Genomic DNA, 20,544 nt, shown 5'->3' with positions numbered 1-20,544 from the left:
CAGAGTGCTTTGGGGTCCAGCTTGTGATTTAAGGCTGTTGACTGTAACTAAAGTGACTGTTTTCCATCTCCCCGTCTGTGGAGAGTAGTGGAGCTAGGGGTCACTCCTCGTTTGCTGTGTTCTGGTCATGTTGTTAGGATAAAATCTGTATAGAAAAGCTTGATTACCATGTTGTATGGTGTTCCTGGTACCTTATGGCAACACAAGCATGGAAGGAAGAAGTATGTATCCAAATACATGTGAATAAATTGGATGCAACAGATGGTTGAGTTATTGCTGGCTGCTGCTGAGCTCTGAGCCTTGGAAACAGAGCACTGCTACAAAGTTTAATGGGGACTTCACATTTCAGAAGGAATATACAACATACTTCCCTTTAGCCATGCTGCTGACACTATGTTAGTTGACAGATGACTAATGTATGGATAACTTTTCAATATGTAATCTTTCTGGCTTTTTTCTTTCTTGTCTTTAGGTGAAGCTAAAAATCTTCCCACATATCCGGGGCCAAACAAGATGCGGGATTGCTACTGTACTGTAAACCTGGACCAGGAGGAGGTTTTCAGGACCAAAATAGTGGAGAAATCATTATGGTAACAAATACATGTATAAATGTTCTGTTAACTCTTCTTATTCTCTGTTTACTATGTTTGTGTAATGTTCCAAAGATACTTTATTGAGGGGACGAGAGGATGAATATGATTCTTTTTCCACTTTTAAGAACACTAGTAGTAGAACTAGTAACGTCATGATTCCTATCTGTATTGAAGGGAAACTGTCTTCACCAAGGCAACCCATATTAATTCTTTTCCTAACAATGTACAACCAGTGCTCCTTTCTTTCTGCAATATTTGTTTTGAACTTCCCTAAGCTTCTGAAATCTCAGCTTAGAAGGAGCACTGAACTCTATTTTGCATCTGTCTGTGCTTAGAATTTTGCATTGGTCTGTCTGTCCTAATGGGGGGAGTTAGGGTTTTTATTTTTTTCCTGTCATGAGGCTGCAGCTGAAAGGAGAGGTTTTGAACATAAGATGCTTGTCTGATTATCTTGAACACTTCCTGTGAGATTGCAGAAGTCAAATGTTGAATGAAACAGAATGAGAAGCATGTAGTAAAAATTAAAATGCTTTCTCCTGGAAATCCCTATACATTAAAAAATTTTTAAAAATTTAAAACAGTATTTAAAATTAATATTTAAGTATATAATTTTAATATATATTTAGAAATATATGTATTCTGGTAAGCAAGGCTTTTTTTTGAGTGGAGGAAAAAGTAACACCAAGGAACAATCAAGTTTATAACTTTTCTCTTAAGAGATAACTCTCACTCTTTTTCCAATTTGAGTAATAAGTCAGGAATTTGCTATTTGTCTTGTTACTGCAAATAATTTACTTGTTCTTTCACATAAATTTTTGTCATCTTTAAGCCTTTATCCCTCATCTTACATTCTGATATGGTGCACTGGGGTCTGTAAGGAAGATTTTTTGTATCTTGAGGAATTTAAATTGGCTAAACAGTGGTTTTGACTGGTGATGCTAACACTTTCCTATTTGTAGGATACTGTATTAACAAAAAGCAAAAACTGGCTTTTATGCCTTCTTCCTCACCCCTTAGCTGGTATGTAGTATCCCTAAATCTATTGTCCTTGAACCAGTTATTCTCTAAAGGTGGTTTTGTAACTCATAAATTCATTCCTGTGTGGCCTTTTTCTGGATGATCATTAGTGCTTCACAAGGAAATGGAGGTTGGGAAGTGAGGATGTGTGAGAATAGTTGATTTCATTTCCTTGAACTAATCCAAGCATTTTTCTGTTGAAAAAATAAACTCTTGGTAGGAGAAATAAGCAACAAGTGTCATCCCTTCAGTGGGAAAAATTCCATCTGTTTTTAGATATCATTATAAAGCTTGGAGAGGTACACTGAGGCTGTGCAGAACTGGAAGGTTTCTGGTTTCCTGGGGAGCTAAGTTCTTTTTGTTAATTGAGGTGAATTCAGAGGAGAGCAGCACAATCATCAGAGGCCTAGAAAACATAACTGATGAGGAAAAGTTAAAAGATTGAAATTGTTTAGCCTGGAGAAGAGGGATGAGAATGGACATAAGTATGTAAATAAAAAAATTAAACAAAACAAAAAAAAAGACAAACAACCCCCCCACCAAAAAAAGGGTGAGGGAACTGATCTGTCTGTCCAGTATGGATATTACAAGTAATAGTGAACTTGAATTTCAGTGGGGAAGGAAGTTGAGGTTAAGGTTTATTGTGCAGAAAAATCTTTCTATTGTTGAAGATCCTGAAGTGCTAGAGTAGGTTGTTTTGGTTTTTCTGTATTTATCGGTGATGGCTTTTAATAGGTTCTATGTAATCAGTTCCAACTAAATAATGGGGATCTTCCAGCTTTGAATCTGTGGTGGACCAGATGACCTCTCAAAATCCCATTATGGACCTGTTTTCTTTGATCTAAGGGTTGACTAAAGATCATCTTCTTGGTCATTGTTTCTTCTGGTGAATCCAGTTTTAGTGGGAGTTAGCTTTCCTCCTGTGCAAGCTTCTATTTTCAAATACTATTTTTGGAAAACTTGTTTCTTCACAATCTCTGAATATCTGCTTGTAGATACTGATATAAACTCAATTTTGCATTTAGCTGTGTAAATGTTTCTCTGTTTTTCAGTTGCATAAAAGAAAAGCAGACAAAAATCCCAGATATGCCTGGGGTGTCTTCCCGGTATGTGGATAGGAATTGCTCTTACCTAGTAAGGCACACTCAAACAGCTACTTTATGTTTCATGACTGTGCTTATATCTATGAAAGTAAGTGCACACATAGACTTCCAGAGGATGTTTTTTAATGATTTCAGACCCTACTGCATTCGCCTATTGTTTTTTGTAAGATTCTGAGATGAGCACATAGTTGAGGAGCCAGTTACACTGTTATATTCTTTAATGCTTGTTTGCAAATTGATTCAACCCATTGAGTGAATTACTGGGTAGGTGAGGCTTATGTGCCCTAAGGCCAGTGTAATTTGTATGCAGCAGAGAAATACCTGCTCTCATGGTGCTTCTTTGCCAGGCATTTGCCAATGTAATAGTGAATCATGTGCTGGGTCTCTTTTTCTGGGGTATCACTGCTGTGATATGAGATGTTTGGCCCAGCTTCACATCCCTGTTCCCAACACTTGACTAAAATAATTGAACCCTGCTTGAACATCCTTGTGGCTGGCATTGAAGTGGGGGATACAGCTTGACACAGTTCTTCCTTACAGTTTGAAGGGGAGAACAACTGGCTCTGATATGTTGTTTTTGCCTATTTTCTACTTCCTATCATTTTGTGACTGCCACAGGGCTGGCTTGCTATAAAGTTTTTAAGAATTGCTTGTATTTTTAGTCATTCTGATAACTCCCCCATCTTTCAATAAGCTCAAAAAATTATTTTCATATAACCTATGGAAAAATAAGATGCTTTGTGTGAAAATCTGAATTACAAAGTGTTTCATATTGGTTCTGGAACAATGTCTTATTCAGATTTGTCCTGAAGAAGCCTATCTTTTGCAGCATTTCTGCATAAAATAATTTTTTCATCTGCATGAAAAGGCTTGTAATTAAAGTCACACTGAAACACTGTCTTGTGTATTAGGGAATTCAAGGAGTGCTAGTCTTTTTTTTTCTTTCCTTCCTTTTGTTTTTACTCAGTTGAGTTTCGTTAGTCTTCTACCAAGCATTCCAGAAATGTATATTTTTCCACGCAGGCCTTCTCCTGGTGTAAAGCTTAAACAGAACTGGCAAATGGGAAAAAGGAAGCAGTTATCTCTCCTTCCCGGAGGGACTTGGATGAATGTCCAGTTCTGGCTTACTTGGAATATCTGTGACTGAGCCTTCAGACTCTTGATTCATCATCTGCTGTGTTTTTACTGGGACAGTGTAAGAAGTTGCCTCCCTGAGCTCTGTCCCAGTCTTCTGCAACAGATTTTTCTTTTTTTTTTTCTTTTTTTATTAGACTGTGGCAGAGGCATGAGAAGACAGTTGAGAGCAGTAACCTTTTAACTCAGCAATGCATGAATCATTCAGAACTCAAAAGAACTGAACTAGCACATCCTGTTGTCCAGTGAAGTGCCCTTACCAGTGCTCTGAAGAGAATCTCTGTAAGCCTGATGCCCTTTATCTAAGTTTGTGTCTCAAAAACTGAGAGCAGCCAGCATGGTGAATCTTACCTCCTTTATTCAGCAATCAGGTGGGAACTCATAAATTACAATGTGAAACTCAAGTCATTCCTGTCATCCAGCCTCTGTTAGCTGCTGTTGAATTGGATGGTAGCACTGCTGCCTTGTGCTGGAGGATTTTGAGGGCTACCATGATAACTTGGTAGTGTCTGACTGAAATAAGTCATTCAGTTACCACATGGGCAGGCCTTTCTATGAAACCACAGAGCAACATGAAAGTACTGTTTATATAGGGCAGTTCCGAGTCATCCCCCTTCTCTGGGGATCTTTGGACAAGCATAGTGAACATGTGGGTTGGTCAGAGCAAGCAATCCAGGTTCTCAAGAAGAGAGTCTTGAAATCTTCAAGCAGCTCTGTTTTCGTAAACTCCTTGGCACAAGCTTTCATTTAATTCTAAAAAGGTCACATGCAAGTCATAAGGTATGAGGGAGAGGTCAGAGCCAGGATTTAATATGCTTCTCTGTTTTTTATTTGTCATTCAATATTTATATTACCATCATCCACAAAGGCACTGAGTTGAGTTGGATCCATTCCATGTAACCTAGCAAAGATGTGCGTGAAGGGACTCTTGTATTTTATGTCCTAAGGAACATGTGGTAATCACTGTGTTTGTTTTAATGCACAGATCTACAACTTTTCTTTAGTTCTGAGCTGCAAGTAGACAGCCTGACAGTATTTTTGCCTATTAATTCCCTTGGCTGAATCAATTACTTATCTTCCCCCATTAGTAGCTTCCCCCACTTCAGGCTCCACCATCCAGGAGTGTTTACTAACTACAGATCTTTCCTAGGGATGAACTTTCGTGGCCCGTTGCTGTTAAGACTGACTTTGCCTTTGCTGTTTGCATCAGATGTGTCCATTCACTTAAAGGGCAGTGTCAGCTGCAACAGGAAATCAAGGCAGCTTCTCAAATCATAGGTGAAGAATGGAAGGAATGTGACATCTCTAAATTTGTTTCAAGGATATGAATAAAGGCAAAAACTGTCGTATGCTAAGAATCAAATGGCTGACAGTGTGTGCTTTAGAGAGATGAGCCAAGCATCTTGAGTCTGTGATTATTGAGTTCACCACTATTTCACTGAGGAATTTCACGTGCTAAACATAGTGATCAAGGCCTGAATGAAACAGTAAATGAAACCAGAGGCACTTTCCCCACCCCCAGTCTTTTTTTTTTTTTTTTGTGCTAGTCTCCAGTGAACATAACAGTGAGAACTTTAAGTCTGCAGTGTGCTTGTGAGTGTATAGTGAAATGTGCTGTAAATTCACAGTTAAAGCTGTGTTCTGTTTAACAAGTGGTTGCTCTGTTTTAGAATTAGATTGGGTAACAATTCAACCGGTAGCTCTTAGAACTTTCTCTAAGTAATTCTACTGCCATATTTAATGTTGCTATTTTCTAATTCTAGGCTTGCTTAAACCCTTTTTTCCCCCGTGTTTGGAGTTTGTGGCTGCATAGCTTCTCATGCTCAGATAACATCTTGGATGCAGGCCACTTCTCAAATTTTAAACACAAAGTTGTTTCCCTTAGTTGGAGCGTTGCCAAAATTAGCTGTTGCATCTGAGTTAGCTCCATTAGCTACTTCTACATTCTTACACTGCCAGCTCACCTCCTTGAAATAACAGCCTTCCCCAGACCAGTGGCCCTAAGCAAAGAGGCCTTGAGATGGATGATGTAGCATGTTCTGCAGCTTCTCTCCTGCTGTTCCCAGGGTCTGCCACCTTCTGCACTTGACTGCAGCTAGCTGTGGCTTGAATTCGTAACTATAAACTTCAGTTCCGAAACAACTCAAACCTTTAAGGGAAAGATTTAAGATGGGTATGGGTACAGCTTCAGCCTGGTCAGGGATATTATTTAAGCCAAGGACTCTGTGATTGTATAGAGAAGTAATATAGCTTGGAAGGGTGCCAGTAAGGGAAGCAAGACTTAATGGAAGGAGGAGAATGAAGTGAACCTTGAGACTCAAGGCAGGGTTTATGAATGAGAGCGTTTATCCACATGAAAAGCCACCCATGTGAGTAACAATTGTTGGTGTTGTAGGCTGGTTTGAGTGATGAGGGGAAAAAAACGTCAACGCAGCTGTAATGTGACTTCTGCTGTTTGTGTGTGTCATCTTACAGAATATTTTGGGAGGTGACCAGAGGCCAAATGGCTGCTGCTTCAATTCATCTTAATCCATGTAAGCCTCATTGAGCCAAACCAGCAACTGTCAAGTGAGGTTGATAACTATAGCTCATGTGTGTGTCTGTCTCTTCTGAGCATAGGATTGAGAAAATAATACACTGCTTTATTTTTTTTGCTGTGTAGTAGGGCTGGTTGTGGCTGTAACACAGCACTGTTCATCTGGGTGCCTCTGCCCAGTGACATGAGAAAAAATTTGCTTAGGCTTGGTGGGTGTCTGGAAGCAGCCAGCACTCTTTAACAGTGGGCATAAGTGATATGTTTGGATGTACATGTTGCCTCCTGTGCCATATACTTTCTACTGCATGTCCTCTGCCAAATCTGGGCTTCAAATATAATATTAGTTATTTTTAATAAATTGTGTAAGGAAGCTACCATGACATCTGCCAACTTTGGCTCTTACAGAGCCTGTCTTATTTGTCTGTTGTCTTCTAGTTCTGTGTCTAATAGGAGACTGAAGTGCATTCAGATTTTATTTGGCTTGCAGTATCTGCTTTGAATAAACCTTCTCTTCTCTGCCCCACCCCAGTCCTTTTACATACGCCGCAAAGCATAGCATAAAAAGTATTAGCCAAGTAGTAGAAAAAGCTTAGTAGTAGAAACAAACAAGTGTGTTCCTTTGTACAGACTGATTTTGCTTCCCGCTCACATGGTGATGTGAACTCTGGTGTTCAGTTCATGCAGCAGGATGAATCCAGTATTTCTAAACCTTTTAAAATAGTCAGAGGATGTGGAGTTGTCTGTGGCATGTTAATAGTCCTTACTTTCAATCACAAAAGCAGTTTAGAAAAAAAAAATCCATACACAAAGAATTCTGGTTTGAGGGGTTTCATTATTATTCATCATGCAACTCTTTCACTTCATCCACTGAACTACTGGTGCCAAAACAAAAACAAAACTGCTTTAGCAAATCCTAAGTATTGAGAAACAAGCATGAGATTTTGCAACACAGCCTGAAACTAAAGAAATGTTTTTACACTGACATTTTTTTATGAAGTCTTTTCCTCTCTGTTAATATTATTTGTGATGATTTCAGTAGATATCTGAAGTTATGGAATTAAAGTTGCAAGTACACTACTGGAATTTAGTAAAACATGTAAATGTGAACAATTTTTGAACCCTTTATAGAGGAAGAAGCTCCCATTCATCATGTTGGAAGTAAGGATTCTCTTCCTTATTTGCTTTCATTCCACTTGATCTACACAGTAATTTTTGTTTCTCTTCTTCCCTGTCTCCTCCTGAAAATGTCCATTGCCAAAACATACATTAGAAGGGATGCAAAAATAGATACCTTGAAATGAGACTGGTTTGAAGCTGTATGTAAGTGAAAAAATACCCAGCGGGATCCTTTTGGGTTTTGTTCTCTTGGTGTTCCTGCTCCCATGAGCAGGAACAAGCAAGTTTTTGGTGAGGGGAGAGTATGCCTGAAGATTCAAATCCATTGCACTATTTATGTGTCTACTTGACTTTATATTTTCTGTGTCTCTTTTCTGTGCTGAGAGCTGTGGAAGCATCCTAAGGAAAGTGTCTTGAGGAGGGATTGGTTAGTCTATGTATTAGTGGTAGAGGCTGTATAAAAGCTGTGCAGTAAGAGAGCCTTGTGCTTCTTGTGGAAAAAGGACTGCTGAGGTAGGACTTTCCTCCTTCAGAGCATGTTAAGGCGATGGGCATGTACTGAAAGAGAAATGAGAAAGGTTTGTGAAGTGAGAGTATGTGGAATAGAAGGCTACAAAGTCAGGCCCTTGTGTGTCTGAAAGCTTGGAACAAGGATTTAAAAATTGGTGCAGGTGTTTCTCAGTTCCTAATCCCATCAGGAAAACAAAAGACTGACTTGGGAACAAGCCCTATTTCATAACTAAAGATTAGCTGATACCTGTACTGCTGCTCTTGTTGGTGTGATGGCAAAACTAAAAAGAAATTAGTAAAGCTGTCCTAAAATTAGTAGTCTTTATTGAAAAAACTGGTTCTGAAAATACAGTTAGCTTGGAAGGAGATGAATTGCAGTAGAGGTCCACTGTTTCTGGCCTTTCAAGTTCCTGCTCTCAGCAGTTATGTTTGAAGTCCAGAAGATAACACTTCACTTGTCCTTGCCCTGCCCTTGCGATCATACTGATGTGCAGCCTACTCTGCAAGGTTGGGGAGGGGGCCCTCATTATAATGTCTCCTCCTCTTTAAATGATTAAAATTTCTCCTGAGTGTAGGATTGGTTAATCTGCAAGGAAAGTTAAACTCAAAACCTGTAAGTTGAATCTGAACTCGCTTGGTTCTGAAAGATTTCCGAGTTTTCAGCCAGGCTATTTCCAGTATTTGTTTTGGAGGATCTTGTCAGACTCCTGAGGGCTGTGTAGGCAGATGCTGCTGCTTTTTATTAATTGCTATGTCAAAATAAAAGTACTTGCTGAATCTCCATCAGACTAATTCTGACTTTTGGGAGAGAGGAGACACTGAGGGAGGGATTTAGCTGTTCTTTTGGAAAAACCGTTCCAGAGCCCTGAGGCTCTTGTTCAAGATAAGTTAGCTTGGGAAATAAATCATGGGGTTTGACTGCTTCAACCTCTTGCTCTTCAGGTCTGGATGGGAGACAAAGAGAGTACTGTTCTGAAGAGATATAGGGAGAAAAAGCACACATTTAAGTGGAATCTGGAAGCATTTGTGTGGTTGCTTTTGATTCCTTCAGAAAGAAGTTACTGTTTCTGCAGAGCTACACAAGATTGGGGTGGGGGCATATCGGATTTATTTTGATATGTATCCTTACAGTTAAAACTGCTGGTTAATTACTCGTTGCAGAGTGAGTATGCTTGCTTAAATTAATTAAGAAGCAGTGCACCTCAGGGGTGTTATCTGAGTGATGAAAGGTTGTGAATCTGCAAGGGGCTCAAGATCTCGGAGGGGGAAAGCCAAGAGTAGAACAAAGCCTCTCTTCTATTGACAGTGGCTCAGACTGCACTGCTTAGACTAATAAGCCTTGTGCCTAAAATAGTGACCTGATATGGTCCCTGCACGACTAATTCAGCCTTTGTAGTGTTTCTTCTGTTAATTAGTCTCTTTCTGATACCAGCATCGGGCTGAGTACCTCCTGTTGTTCGCTCTGCTTTTGTGACTCTTGTGTTTGTTTTGCTGTGTTGTCTTAGTTGACTTCTGCCTCTGGTCACCACCAGTGACAAACATAAAGAGGGGACTTGCCGAAGGCCCCACTTGTGTCTCTTCCCTGCTTTTCATCCCAGAATCAGCTGAGCTGAATTAAAGTATGCTCAGTATAAGTCACTTGTATTTATATTACCTTTAGACTTGCAGTATACTGAAGCTTCCCTTGTATTCTTGATAGAGGATTGGATATATATAATCCCCAGTTCATTGAGCATCTTTTCATTCTAAGGTCATTAGTGAGTAAATTCATCTGTCGTGTTCTTCCAGCAGGAAGGACAATTTTATGGCTGAACAGAGTATTACAGCTCAGGATGATGAAAGTGTTTTGCATGTGTAATGCACTCAATATTTGGGCAATATTTATATGTTTGTGTAGCCCCCTTGGGTTAACCCTGTGCATGAAAACTTGCACCAAGTGATGTGCACAGAATGAGGCCCTTGGGGCTGCCAGTGTGGCTGCTGGGACAGTCTGGTAGGAGCTGCTTATACCAGAGATTTAAAGTATTTTGAGCCTGAAGTGGTGGTTGCAAAAGTCTTGATTCCAAATAAAACCTGTCAGAGTGGAATGGGTAAAGAGGATGTAACAAGGAGTGCTGAATGGGACAGGCCAGTTGGGACAAACAGGCAAACCAGCTGCCATTTCCAGCTGTTAGATTTTCCTCAGGGATGACTGAGTGGGCCTCACACTGGTTTTCATAACTTAGGGATGGATGCATTTATTTCAAGGAATGGGAAACTGTTTTGGTAGTAGAAGTTTAACCTGTGGGTATGCCTTGGGCTTTGTTGTTTAACCAATATATGTTCTTCCATGTGGCTGGAGGAGTGGTGACTTAAATAACGTTCCTTTCGAATATTGAGTGATATCTCTGGACTTCATCAAATTAATGCATTCCCTTCAAACAGAGACTGGTTAGCTAATTTGCAGTGCCTGTGTGTTTTGAGGGAGACTTGTCAGCTAGTTCTTGAGGGAATTTGGTAATTCTAGGGGAGTGTATTTTTACTGTAGGCAGAAATACAAGCAAAATCCTGAAAGAAGCTGGGGGAATTACCTTTCCTGACAAAATTCTGAAAAATTTAAAGTTAATCTAAGAAATTAATAATAATAATAGTAATAATAACTTTTGTGTATCTAATTCGCTGACATAAAAAACCCTTTAATAGTGGTTAAAGCTACAGCACAATTGTATCTTATTTTTGAGCTTAACCAAGATAATAAGGATGGCTGTGTTTAAGAGGGGAAGAAATAATTTGCTGGCTTTTGGCCTATTGGAGTTAGATTTATTTTTAAGTCGACGTCGGCAGTGCTTGCTGTATTTGTCCATGTGACTCAAATTGCATCTACTCATTTAGATTTACTGAAGCATGAGTGACTTAGAATGAAGGGTCTGTGTAAAATGGTAGACCTGTCAATGAATAAATAATGTATATGCTTATAGTTCTTAGGAGTAAATCCTTAACCATATAATTGAATAGAGGGAAACTGAAAGGGTTGCTGTCAGGTGTCTGAGTTACTTTTTTTTCCCCATTTATATTGGTAGGATGCAAAGAAAGCCCCTTAGGTCCCTAAAGAGCTTTTCATGCTGAGATAGTATTTATTTTTTTAAAAAATCAGGTCTTACTGTAAAGAAACTTACTCTATACAATTCCACTGTGCAAAAATAGGTATTCAGTGCTACAAGGTAACAAGTATGGTGACAGCTCCTAGGCTCACTTACAATCAGTTGACTGAATCTGACTTTAAATAAGAAACTTTACAGAGGATGGGAAAAGATGTAGTGGCTGTACTATTTTATTTTAAATATACTAAATGCTTAAAAACAAATATATATACTATATATATATATATATATATATGCCATGAATCATGCTGTAGTTTGCTCATCCTGTTCATATGTATGCTTTTGTGACTTGTACTGTAATAGTCTGCTGTAGGCACTATGTGGCAGCTGGTGTCTCTCTACCCTTCAAGGCACTGTATGTTAACAAATAATGTAGTCTCTGCCCCCTTTGTTAAGGGACACTTATTTTCCAGATAGAAAGAAGTGCCTGTTCTTTTTTTGCACAGAAATCTTGCTCTATGGGCATTTAAGATATTTAGGAAGAGTCCAAGTGGAACAGTGCCTGAAGGTGCACATTCACTGGTGGGGAAGGCTCTCACAGCCCATAGTGATGTTCTGGATATAAACACACTGGCTCCTCCAGGATACCAACACTAATGTATTTTCCTTTTTTTTTTTTTTTGTGTGTGTGTTTGTGTATGTTTTTTTTTTTTTTTTTTGTTTACTCAGCCCCTTCTATGGAGAAGACTTTTACTGTGAAATTCCTCGGACCTTTCGCCATCTGTCATTTTATATTTTTGACAGAGATGTTTTTCGAAGGGATTCCATTATAGGTATGTGTTCATAAATTATTACTTTCTTTTCAGCTTAATTCTCTGTTAGATCATATGTAGTCTTATGACTTGGGGGTCTTGATAGGACTGATGGTGACAGTGATAGGTACTGCTCAGTATTGTCCTTTTTGTCAACTGACAAAAATGCCTTCAGTATTACATATTATATATAAAAAAGTTGGGGAAATAAGTGCTATCTGTTGTGATAGTAGATGTAGATTGCAGTTTAACAGATTGCATTGTTTAAATGTTGACAACATCGTTTGTTAGTGCTCTTTTTTTTTTCCTTAAATGCAAGGTCTTTAGTCTTGCAGTTTTCCTGGGCTTGTTACACTTACCTGCAAGCAGTATTGTTAAACTATGATTACCTTAATGACTGGCAGAGTAATAGCTACTTGCCATGGATACCCCCAGTATGACAATGACAGAATTTTGTGGAGAGTATCAGAACAAACTATGGCCTATAGAATAGCTCTAAGACTTCCAGTGCCTTCAGCAAGATTTTAGCTTTTTCAGATATTATTTGCTATGCATTTCACCTGCAGCAAACTGCATGACACTCCATTTATGTGTTCAGGGATAAAAACTTTGTATAAGTCTAGTTGTTACTGAGGGAAACAGTTTTCACTTTAAGCCACTTTAAGAGTTTGGATTTTTTTTTTCATTTTTTTATCTCTTTTGAAGTAAGTCATGTATGACTACTGTTTGTCTAATTTCAGTATAACGTGACTGTAGCAGTCAGTGAGATGTATGTCTTGATAGAGCTTGTAGTGAGGAAGTTGTCTGCTGTTGAGCAACAGATTGTATAATGCCATGTATTATTTTAAACTGCATGGGGTGATGGTGCAGATCTCTGTGTATCTTTACGTTACAATAGTTCATAATGCAGTCACAAGCTTTTTCTTTAATTATTGTTTTACATATGAGCTAGGAAACTGGATCATCCTTCTCTTCATGTCCATAAGTAAACTCATGTATATAGCATCTGGCATCCTGGGGAGGAGGGGGTCGGTTTCTGACTGTTGAGTGAGCTTTTGGAAAGCTTTTTGGTCTCTCTAATCTCTAGTTTCCCCTGTACTGTGAAAGTAACACCTCCTTTCTTTCAACTGATGAGTTTTTCATTGTTGAAATTATCTGGTGTCCTGTGTGTCCCCAGTTTTCAGAGGCTGCAGTGACCCATCAACAGGCCATGGACTGGGACTTTTCCTGTTCAGGGCTTTATTTACTCTCTCTCTTGTATCAAGGGTCTCTGAACACTCGATACAAGTCAGACACATGAAATTGCAGATAGTGAAGTGCAAATTGTTTCATTTTCTCCATGCTTCCTAAGCTCGTGTTTTAATAATCAAACTCTGCCATTGGAGGGGAATTACTCAGGAGCTGCTAGAGTAATCTTAAAGGTACTGGGAGCAGTTTATGAAAAGAAGGCCTTGCAGAAAACATAAAAAGACTTTTGTTTGCATGCTTGAATGATTGTTCAGGTTTCTATTTTTCACTGCCTCTTCAGGAAAACACAATGTTAACTTTTGTATGTGTTGCAGAATCCATAGGTAGGCAAACTGCTGTGTTACCATACTTATCCTAGGATCATGGAACGGCCTAGGTTAGAAGGAACCTTAAAGGTCATCTAGTTTCAACCACCCTGGTTGAAACACAGTGAAGTGGACAGTTTGCGCTAGACCAGGTTGCTCAGAGCTCCATCCAACTTGGCACTGAAAGTTTCCAGGGATGGGGCATCCATAGCTTCTCTGGGCAACCTGTTCCAGTGCCTCACCACTCTCACAGTAAAGAATTCCTTCCTAATATCTACTCTAAACCTGCCCTCTTTCAGCTTAAGGCCATTTCCCCTTGTCCTTTCATTAAATGCTCTGTAAAAAGTCCCTCTGCAGCTCTCTTGTCAGCCCCCTTTAGGTACTAGAAGGCTGCTATGAGATCTCCTTGCAGCCTTCTCCAGGCTGAGCAACCCCAACTATCTCAGCCTGTCTTGATAGGAGAGGTGCTCCAACCCTGTGACCAGCTTAGTGGCCTCTTCTGGATTCATTCCAGCAGTTCCACATCTTTCTTGTGTTCGGGGGACTCAGATCTGGATGCAGGACTTCAGGTAGGGTCTCATGAGAGCAGAGCAGAGGGGCAGACTCTCCTCCCTCAGCCTACTGGTCACGCTGCTTTTGATGCAGCCCAATGGTATAGTTGACTTTCTGGGCTTCAAGTGCACATTGCCAGGTCATGTTGAGCTTCTTGTCCGCCAACATCCCAAAGTTTTTCACTTCAGGGCTGTTCTGAATCTATTCTCTGCCCAGCCTATATCTGTGCTTGGGATTGCCCAGACCCAGGTGCAGGACCTTGTACTTGGCCTTGTTGAGCTTTATGAGGTTCACACGGTCCCACCTCTCAAGCCTGTCCAGATCCACCTGGATGCCATTCCTTCCCTCCAGTGTGTCAACCCCACCACACAGCTTCTTGGTGTCATGGTTGATGTAGCACTAAAAGTCAGAACTCGGGTGTTATTTGTCTACATGGAGACTTTACAGTCCATATTAGCTATTGTAGTCTTTTTCCCCCTTTCTTCCTCTGTCTGTTTCCCTTCTTCCTTATCGCAGGCATGTTTTGAAAAGCATTTTAAAGATGTGGAAGTGTGATAAACAGCAATGGAGAGAAGAAAAAAAATCCAGAATTACTGTCAGTTTGATACTACTCTAAAAGTTCTGCTTGTAATAGGAAAATGTTCTGGAGAGACAGCAGTGCTCTGGAGTAACTGCATGTGGTTATTTTCAGTAGTTCCTCTTGAGCGGGATTCAGCAGCAGCAAAGCTCAGCAGTGGAGTTTTTTTGAGGAAGGGAACTCTCATTCGAACAAAGTCTGTAATACTTGAATAGCTGCTCTGTGTGTATCTTCAGCTCAGTCTTAAGACTCAAACCTTTTCTTGAAGAGGCTTGAGCAAGGAAGGTTTAGAAGAGGTCACTACTGAAAAAGTTTGGTCAGAGTAGTGCTAGAGTAAGCTCTTTTCCACTGAACCACCAAATTCTGCAATTAGGGGCCCTTTGTTTGCATTCCAGAGATCACTTGTTATATTAGGTCATCTTGAGATGCTTCTGTTGAAGAAAATGTGGTTACCCATGCTCATCTAGCTATGACATTTCTCAGAGAAGGGAGTTGGGGGTTTTGTCTTCTATCCAGGAGACTAATTTTAAGTCCATATGTTACTGAGCTTGTGAATTTACTTGTGTGTACTCTGATATGTTTGAGCATCTCTTTGCATTGTTTGTTTGGCTGGTTTTGAGGAGGTCTCAAGACAGAGAGAACAGAGTGTGTATAAGTCAAAATTGTGAAAATTTGACAAGTAGCTATCTTTTGAAAATGGTTGGTTAGCAGAGTTCCTTTAGATTCACTATTTAGTATTTCCAGAACTTTGTCTTGGTGATATAATACTGACTTCCAGGGTGACTGGAGCTCAGAGTAGGCACCCTTTTATTTATTAAAATATGAAGTATAAGTTTGTGATAGTAAGTTCTTAAACTTCCGAAATGCAACTCAGTGTGTGACAGATGAGAATGCTTAAGCCACCAAAAGCGGAAGGTGTGGGAGCGAGAAAATGAAAAACAAGAACTCTCTGAAACCTCTGATGTAAACTTCCGAGGAGAGCCAGAGTCAGAAACTGGAACGCATGTGTAGCAGATATGTTTTGGAACATACTGTGTTATTCTGGCATACAGGATGGGAGGATTGTGGAGATAAAGATATCTTTTGAGTTTGCATGTTTGTTTATTACATTTGCGTTTTTTTAATTGAAATTGCTAAGTCATCTAGGATTTTGTTAGCTAAACAGATACAACTCTTGAACAGCTGTGTCTTGGAAGAATCTTGGATGCTGATTGAAATGCAAATATAATGAAGAAAATGCAGAGCTCTGTGGATCTGAAATATTTTTGTCTTTTTTATATAAAATGTAGCAAATATACAGTTACTGTGAAAGTAAACTATTCCGAAGTTGTTTAATTGATATCGTCTGTTTTGACTGTTACTGGCTAGAGTTTGTATACTGTTACAGTATGTTGAGATGCTTTGACTAGGAAATGTACTACTGAAAGTAATGGTAAACATAATTTAAAATTAGATGTGTTTGTTTCTGAATGATGAAGTAGTAGTAGACCAGTTTGCTGGAACATGTGTATATAGAATAGCTATTTTCCATCTAGTTGTTACAGTGAGAAAAACATTGAGGAGATGGGGATAACTTGAAAAACTGTCAATTGATACCCCTCCAATAATAGCAGGGGAAAAAGATACCTCTGGCTGGATGCAGTAGAAAGAATATTAGAATAGTAGTGCTGCTACATCAGGCAATGTAAATGTATGTTCTTTAATGATTATTTTGATATTTTTCAGCTTTTTAGACATGGTGAATGAGACAAGCTGTGCTAATAAAGTGGCACCCTTAATAACTCAGCTAGATTTAAGGCAGAAAACCATCTCTGTGCTATGCCGCAAGCTGGTATTCTTGTAGGTGTGTAATGAGCTCAGGCTGCCAGGCTGTGACCTTAAACATACAGATCAGTTAAAAAACAGGAAATGTGCCACACCAAGTCACTTAACGCTGTGGTGAGAGATTAGTTAATATCATTTGCCCTTTAGGTGACAAGTACACAATTATTTATCCTCTTCTTAAATCAGTGTGGTTTTTTCACCCGAGCACTTCATTTGTTTTGGTAACAGATGCATGAACCTGACTTGCATAACATCTGTGTTAAGCAGGAACTGAAAAGAACAAAATGCACCCCCTGTGAAGTTCTGAGGGGGAAAAAGTGCTGCACTGTCCCTGTATTGTACTGAGGAGTAAGAACTTTTCTCTGAAAGTTTGTGGTACTCCTGAGGGGAGGCTTGGTTGCCATGCTGATGGGGATGGAATGGTACTGAATAGAACACAGATGTGAAATGCCGAAGCCTTTCAGTGAAGGAGCAGAAAGCCAGCAGGGAGAAGACTAGTGAGTGGTTCTGTTAATTACCTTTACTATAACTTAACTGCTGTAAGTCAGCTTCATAGAGGTTATTAAGCGTGTTCTACAAAAAGTTAAAACTCTTGTGGCCATTGAATCCTGTAGGTTGTAATTGTCTTCCTGCTTAATACTAGTTGAGGTGAAGCAAAGTAAGGCAATAAAACAAATTTGCCTTCGAAGGTACTTAAACTTAGCTACTCTGGACTAAAGTAGATGAAACCAAATCATAGTTCTTGGAAACTCTTGCAGACTGAAAGCACCTTGGAATTGAAAGTTGATTGAGGCTTGCTCTGTTTGAGGTGCCTTTGTTAATGGCTACTTCAAAAGCTGAGGAGATGTGTTTATTACCAAACATCAAAGCAAGCCATCTCCTGCTATTAGGTAACTGTTACCAAATGTGGCTGAGGCATCACCTTTTGATTATTGATTTTGAAGAAAAAAATGAAAAAGAATCATCTCTGCTGAACTATGCTTGTTGCTAGCTAAGTCCAGGAAAGATCTTCCGATACAGCATGAAGCAGAAATCAAGATTTCAATAGGAAATTGTGTCATTCTGTTTCTTCTACCTTGACCATGGCTTAGGCAGCAGTCACGACTTGGTTTTTACTGTTTCCGTAATGTACTGTTAGATGACATGGGAATAATACAGCTCCCTATTATGGTATAAATATAGCTACTAGTGAAATAAAGGAAATGGATGACTGTCCCACAATGACAAGTCTCAAGAAGCTATAAACTAGAATTATCCTGAGGTTATTCTCTACAGTTGCATAGAGAGGCTAAAATAAATACTTTCTACATAAAATAAGTTGTTAGAATGCACTCAGAATACCTTTTAACTTAACAGGTGATCACAAGAGTAGGAAAACAAAATTGAGCTTTCAAAAAGTGATATATTTTCTTCTTTGTCCTACAAGGACATATGTTATAAACAAAACTACTGAGCATAATGTGCTAGAACCTCAACTGTCCTTTTTTTGCAACCTTCCTCCTTACCTAATGACAAATGTTAATATGGTCTGTATGTAGAGTATCACCACAGATCCATTGTCCCATTGCAACCAAACATGGGCTATACCCAGTGTCTTAAATGTATGAACATTTTAATGGCCCAGAGAGTAACTGGCAGAGAGTTGATACCAGAGGTATGGTTGGATAGGGCTTTTTTTGTTTGGGGGTTTTGTTTAGTTGTTTTGTTTGGTTTTTGTTTTTTTTTTTAACAGGAAGAGAGAGTAGAAATTCTGATGTTAGCCAGGTGAGATCTTCAGAATTGAGAGCAGCAAAACCACCCTGATAAAGGATAATTCATGCAATGCTGCAGCTTTTGACTTTCAAGGGTAGAATCCACAGCCTACTTTTCTCTGCCTTATTAAAGAAGATAAATCCCTCAAAGGGGAAAAATAGATTTAATAGGTGATACTCTTACTGTATTTGGAATAGTTTAAAAAAACCAACCAACCAGAACTGGGGTCTTGCATATCCTATACCTCAGTACTCTGTGTAGGATGCACTGTTGCTGTGCTGGAAGTGTTCTGCCATTATTGCTGCTAAATTCTTACCAATGTTAGCAGATGGTCTGATAGTGCTTGTGCTTCATGGTGCACTGTACAGGAGCTGGGAAGGAGCCATTCTGCTACTTCTAAGGCTCTGAAGCCTTAGGTCATCCAAAATTCTCATCCTTATCTTTGTAATTCTCAAATAGGGAATTTGCTTGTTTCATGTTATGGGAGGGGTGACTGAATTTGTGCTGTTCTTGAACAAGGTGGGCATGTAGCCCTTTCTGTCTTGCAAAGTTTCTGTACTTTTCTTTGATGAGACATAACCTTTCATACAGATAATTATAAAATTCTAGGTAGGCTGGAATAGCAGTGGTGCTTCATGTTTCCAAGGTAATTAAACTTTCATAAGGCTCTCACAGCCTAAAATGTTGATTAAAATCGATTCTGATTTGTTCTTAGTCTTCCCAGCTATTGAAAGGGACTTTGTGCATCTTCATATCAGTGATTTTTAAATGAATTTACTGATACAGTGTGCCTGTGCGCTTAACGTACTAACATGAAGCAACTTCTGAACTAGCTTCCAGGCTATCTTATTGCTTAATATTGCAGCATATAGGAGACAAAGTAGTCTCTGTTCAGAGCTGAAAGAAGACTGAATTAATTAGGCACTTGTGGCTTTTTAAGGTATGACTCAGACCTAACCCTTTGCTATAAATTAACTGTACTGCAGCCATTGTTAATGGAGGGTGTTGTATTAAAAAAATATTACATTATATTGTTTCAGCTCGCTTGGCAGCAATATGCAAAGTTCTGTTGTTTTCACTGTGCAGGTATTCCAAGAGAAAGAGAAGATACAAGAGCTTCTGAAATGCTCTGGTTTTAGGCTTCTGTTGGATCACTTTTCAGATGGAGCCTTGTGCCCTTTTAAAGTGACGAACTCCTCTCCTTTTGCTGTCTTGACTTCTTTTTCATTAAAGGAATCTTCTATTAGTCTGGCATATGTCCTAAATATTCATGTATCTCAGCTGCAAACTGGCAAATTGTTATTAAAAGGTGAGATATAATCCTTTAACTGATGCTTAAGCCTTTTGTCACCAACAGGTTATCCAGACAGAAGGTAGTTGTATGTAGATGGAGAATGCCTGAGCCAAATTATCAACTCTGTTAGTCTTTGTATGGAGATGCTGACCCTGAATTAACAAGCACGGGCATGTCCAAGGACAAGTTAATGGGCTGCATGGACTTGCCTTGGAAAAATTTTTGAAGCCAGTAGAGGGTTGGGCGTTGAGGGCGCAGTGCTTCCACAAGCACTTTCCCAAGCAGTGTAGCCAGAAATTACTACCCTTCTCTGTTGCATATTTCTGCCTCTGTGCCCAAATTATTGACCTTCTACCATCTTCTGTCTCCTAGCTATGTTAATGTGACTCTTGAGTGTGGAAGCTGTAAAACAGGTCACTTGAAACAACCTGTGTGTTAAAAATACCAGCACCACCCACATGTGACCCCTGAAACTTATTTCTTATTCCCTTCTCTTCCCACAGAATGTTTATTTTCATTGTTTGGGTTTTTTTGGATTCACTTAATTTCTTCAACAGTTTCAGTACAACCTGCTGAGAGGACAGGGGTATATGGGTGGGGAAAGTGGGAGGCTCTTAAATCGGTTGGTACCATGGATTGTAAAGTGTGTTTTGCACCCTTAAGACCATCAGGGGCTTAGGTAATAAATTTACTCATCCCTGAGCTGGCTGCTCAAGTAATGGGTTACTGGTATATTGTTTTTTCCATAAAGAGAGATTCACAGAAGGAAGGGGTCAGACGTGGCATATTGCGTCTTTGTTTTGAACACAGGACTTAGGATTTAAATGTACCAGTGAAGATCTGTTCAGTCTGAAGTAGGGGGACATAGGAAAATTGGTACCATATGGGTGAAAAACATGCAGGAGTGTCTGAGGTTTTACTACCCTCCTCCATTCTGAGGTCTGGTGAGTGTCAGGCTTCAGAAGGAAATTAGTTCAGATGAGAACAATGCTTTCATTGCTGGTCTTACTGCTGAGAATCTGATTTTTAAAAATGTAACTTAACTAAGTTTTGAAATTACACCATATACTGTTCAACATGTTCTCCTGTTT

The 20,544-nt window shown here is 39.4% G+C and overlaps 1 protein-coding gene across 3 annotated transcripts in view; it reads left to right on the top strand.

Annotated features, from left to right (window-relative positions):
• The first annotated feature begins 474 nt into the window (after positions 1 to 474).
• RASA3 (RAS p21 protein activator 3) overlaps positions 475 to 20,544 on the top strand; it is a 90,448-nt gene continuing 70,378 nt past the window's right edge. For 2 of the 3 annotated variants that reach the window (XM_018084182.2, XM_018084181.2), the window contains exons 1-2: positions 478 to 590; positions 11,819 to 11,922. In XM_018084182.2, the coding sequence (XP_017939671.1) occupies positions 514 to 590; positions 11,819 to 11,922 (181 nt within the window). In that variant the 5' untranslated portion in view covers positions 478 to 513. Of the gene's footprint in view, positions 591 to 11,818; positions 11,923 to 20,544 lie in introns of all 3 variants that reach the window. The other variant, XM_018084183.2, reaches the window with a different exon arrangement.

Source organism: Manacus vitellinus, unplaced genomic scaffold (assembly GCF_001715985.3).
Source record: "Manacus vitellinus isolate BGI_N305 unplaced genomic scaffold, ASM171598v3 scaffold_7_pilon, whole genome shotgun sequence".
NCBI lineage: Eukaryota > Metazoa > Chordata > Aves > Passeriformes > Pipridae > Manacus > Manacus vitellinus.
This window is presented reverse-complemented; position numbering and strand designations above follow the sequence as displayed.